Genomic DNA, 4,236 nt, shown 5'->3' with positions numbered 1-4,236 from the left:
TGGGGATGGGCTGCTCTGTGAGGTCTCTGAGATCCTGCTGGCCACGCAGTGACTCTGGTGTCCAGCATATCCGCAGGAAGGACAGCCTGAGACACTACTCTGGGGCTTGTGGCTGGACCATGAATCTTGGGTCGGCTAAACAGACAAGGTGACACTGATTTTCAATCAGTGAAGAGGCGTGGAAACTGAGCAAGAGCGTCTGAGGTGTGCCTCAGACAGCAGGGAGCAGATTAACGGGGCCTGGATATGAGAAGCTTGGCGGTGGATAATCCACTAAGGATTTGGGAAGGTGGGCCTATGTGGATAGGTGAAGAGGCTGTTAGGTATCAACCCAGGAGCAGAGCTGGGAGGACTGCCGGTCTATGCCTCAGCTTTCAGCCTGGCATCGGGCCCCATCTGTGCTCCCGATTCACGCTCAACTCCTCAATCTGAGAGGCCTCAGAGCTTCCAGACCCCAGTGTTGCTCTCCCACCTCTGGGGACCTTCGTGCCCCTGCACTTGGATGCTAGGAGCGCAGCCTGATCTCCCTGGAAGGCCAGACATTCTCCATGACAAGAACAGTCTACAAGGGCAGACGGACCTGCTTTCTGCCTAATTGGCACATGGCTCCTCAGGGTCCCCTTACTGTGCCTTTCACACCCCCAGCCTTTCCCAGAGGATCAGGGGCGCGTGGTTCCTCTTAGGGCAGGAGTCAGAGTTGTTTATTGGCACATTTAAAGCAAACAATACAGCTACATTTATCATTGGGATCTTGTACCTTCACATGTTATGTCTTGGTTCTTATTTTTTTCCCATACCCCTGCCCTCCCTTCACACCTTCATTTATTGCCAATGGGTTGGCAAAAGGGAGGCTGCAGCACAGCCCCTGAGGCCTGAACAGAGAGAATGTAAGTGGATCGAGTTGTCAGCCCCCGGCCTGCTGTGGGGCCTGAAGCATGAAGGGCAGCAGGAGGCAGGTCTGTGCTGGCCTAGGGACACTGTGAGTCTTGCGCGAGCCTGTAGCTGTCAGAGGCGGGGGCAGAAAGTCCCCGGGAGGAGAACCTGGAAGTGAGTCCAGAACAGGAGTGGGCCTCTTGATGGTGCTGATCCAGTCAGTGAAGTAGGTGACCCTGGTGAAGACACTGGGGAAGGTGGGATGCCTGCAGTCCAAACCCCAGCTGGCCAGGCCTACCAGGACCCAGGCCCCAGGTTGCAGGCAGACAAGGGGACCCCCAGAATCACCCTGAGGAGAGAGAGAAAAGAGTTGGCGGGAGGTGAGTAGAGCCAGAGACGTGAGAAACAATGTCTGTCTGGTGCCCTAAGCTGCCAGTTCCTGATCAAGTGCCCGCTACGGTCCCACTGGATTAAACCGTGCAGGTGGAACACCGGAAGGGAGCAGCAGGATATTCCTGAGCTGCCTGGTCATCCAGCTGGATGGCCATGGATCTGAATCTATCAGTATGTGAACCTCTGCATGCTATCGGATCTGGTGGCCCAGTCACACGTGCTGCCTGAGGTAAAGAGGGGACAGTTGCCCGCACAGAGGGGCTTGTGAGAAGGTTGGGCAACCTGAGATGCCTGTGTAGACCCCATCTCTGTAAACTTGGAGCTGCAGCAGCGAGTCCTCCCAAGTTCCTGCCTCTTTGCTTGGTTCTGTGGCTTTCTCTCCAGCTCCAGGTTGAGCACCATTAGGAAACACACATGGCCAGACAGGTGGAGACAGGTCACAATACGGTTGGGACCTGAAACGTCCTCCAAAAGCTCACTGTGTCGAAGGCTTGATTGTCAGCTGATGGGCTGAGGGAAGTGAGTAGATGGTGAGGATTCATGGCCAAATGGGCCGAAGGAGGTGTATTTTGGTAGCATGACCTTGGGACTGCATCGCATCCCAGGCCCTTTCCTCTCTTCCTCTTTCTGTCTCTCTGATTCCTGACCGCCACAGGTGAGCACCTTTCTTTTCCCATGTCTTTCTGCCACAATGTCTCCACCGTGACACAATACTAAAAGCAATGGAGTGAGGGACTGCACAGAAACCTCTGAAACCATGAGCCCAATGCAGCGGTACCTTGATTCACAAACACTTTTGTTTGTAAACAATTTGGTTCACAAACAGAAGCATTTGGCAAGATTTTCTTTTTGTTTGCAAACTCTGCATCGGGTGACAAACATGACTGCGGCCATCTTTCCTGCACAAACACAAATGTGGCCATCTTTTCCAGAATCACGGAATGATTTAAGTTCAAGAATCAAGGTACCACTGTATGTCTGTCCTCCTTTCAGTTGTTCTTCCCAGATATTTTGTCACAGCAACACCAAGCTAACGAGCAGCCCACATCACCAGGAGAGGAGGCGGGCATCTCTGGAGAGTGAATGGGACTTTCTGGAGACCTGAAATGCCATGAGGGGTTCAGCCCATGAGACAGCCAGGCCATTGTGACCTCGATGCCAAAGCTTAGCCCACGGATGTTGGCTTAGGTGTGGGATCCTGCAGGAGAGAGGCAAGGTTGCTATGGGACTCAGCACTGCAACCGTGCTTGTGCTGTCCCACTTCAGGCTGGCCACTTTCTCTCCCCACCCATAAAAAGAGATTCAACCCATCTGTCCAAGAGTAAAGTTGTATTAAGAATATATAAAGAATTCCTATAAGAAACAGTTAACTCCTATCCAGGAGGCCAACACAGGAAGATCACAAATTCAAGGCCAGCCCAGGCAAGTTATAGAGACCCTGTCTCCAAAAAATAAAAACAAAAATAGAAAGGCTGACATGTTACGTCAATATGGGAAATTTCACTCAACCGTACTATTTCACTGGGAAAATGCAATTTAAAGCCATAAACCGAAAATACTTGCCTTGACTGTCACAATGTGAAAAGATGGACAGTGCCAAGTTTGGGTGAGGACATAAATTCTCATCCACTGCTGGAGGACTGTCTGCTAACCTCTCCCAAAGCTGAACTCACACATGTCTTTTTCCCAGCAATTCCACTCATGGGCTTCCCAAAACAGAATATGAGAGATATGCCGTTCACCTGTGCTCCAGAGACACACAAGAAAACACGCAGAGCCTGCTACTCATCTGACCTCCAAGTTGGAAACGACTCAACACCCACCCAGCCCAGAACCAGTAAGAGCATTCAGTTCACACAGGAGCACACTTTAGGGCCATGGCACGTTACATGTTACATCTGGATGAGTCTCACTAACAAAACATTCAGATACACGGGACCACCAACCGCAGATTGCATTTCCAGAAAACACAGAACCGAATTTAAGGTTGAAGTGAAGATGAGTTTCCCTTGGCATTCGTGACAAGGGGATCGAGGGGTCTCCTGGGATGTTGTCAGTGTATTGATTATGTTACAACGAAAAGTTTAAAATATGCAACCAAAATGGAAGCAGTGTGAGAGCCCTTCCAGTGGATGTCCCTGCACCAGGACGAGCTGAGGGAGGGGATAGTCTGGGGGAGACGGCTGAGGGATGAGTCTGGGAAAACACGAAATGAGAAGGAAACAAGAAGCCCAAGGATTTCCTCCAAGAGAGTAGAGAGCAACACTGACCCCCTTCCCAAGGAAACAGAGGCCGAGAGAACAGGCAAACAGCAGCAGCGTCTGGCCTTACCTCGCAGATGGAATTTCCTGTAGAGAAATTCCCAACACACAGCATCTCCTCCTGCACCAAGTGGTCCCTACCAGTTCTTTGCACAAATAAGAGATTGCAGAGCTCATTCGTAATGAGGCCTACCTCAGCCTCCTGGAGAGAGAAAGGTGGTAACAGCCGCACTGTGAAAGTAAGACGGAGGTCAGGGATTTGCACTGGAGGTCACTCAAGGAAGCCCAGCTTTGTCTTCTCTCCCACTCTGCCTGATGTTTACCATATTCCCCAGACTTGGGGTTTTCCTAGAATAGCTGTGTTTGAAGTCTTCTACCTACCCCCACCTTCCACACTCATCCTATTCCTCCCCGCTCAGCAACAGACATCTCTCCCAGTGCCACAAAGAGGTGAATTCCACTAACATATAACATGCTCATTGGGGTCAGCAACCATGAAACTCACATACCTTGTCACAAACTATCGCATCCATTTTCCACTCATCCATCACTAGCCTTTCACCCCTCTTTTCATTCACCTGCCCACCTACAAATCTACTCCTTCACCCACTTCTCAATTTACCCACCAATCTCCTACACATACGTACCCTCCATGCATCCACCCTTTCCTCTGCTTCTCTTCATGTACTGACACATCTACATATCACCC

At 50.8% G+C, this 4,236-nt stretch overlaps 1 protein-coding gene across 1 annotated transcript; it reads right to left on the bottom strand.

The window, feature by feature from the left end:
- Positions 1-679: 679 nt before the first annotated feature.
- Positions 680-4,075, bottom strand: LOC104852741 (putative serine protease 47). The gene is made up of 3 exons (XM_010610524.3): positions 4,037-4,075; positions 3,598-3,798; positions 680-1,222 (listed from the first exon to the last, which is right to left on the bottom strand). Exons 1-3 carry the CDS (start codon positions 4,073-4,075, stop codon positions 905-907), a joined length of 558 nt encoding a protein of 185 aa, XP_010608826.2. The 3' UTR covers positions 680-904.
- Between the last annotated feature and the right edge of the window lie 161 nt (positions 4,076-4,236).

This window comes from Fukomys damarensis, unplaced genomic scaffold (assembly GCF_012274545.1).
Source record: "Fukomys damarensis isolate Sample0158 unplaced genomic scaffold, DMR_v1.0_HiC HiC_scaffold_27, whole genome shotgun sequence".
Taxonomy (NCBI): domain Eukaryota; kingdom Metazoa; phylum Chordata; class Mammalia; order Rodentia; family Bathyergidae; genus Fukomys; species Fukomys damarensis.
Note: the sequence above shows the minus strand (reverse complement) of the source record. Positions and strands in the feature narration are given on the sequence as shown.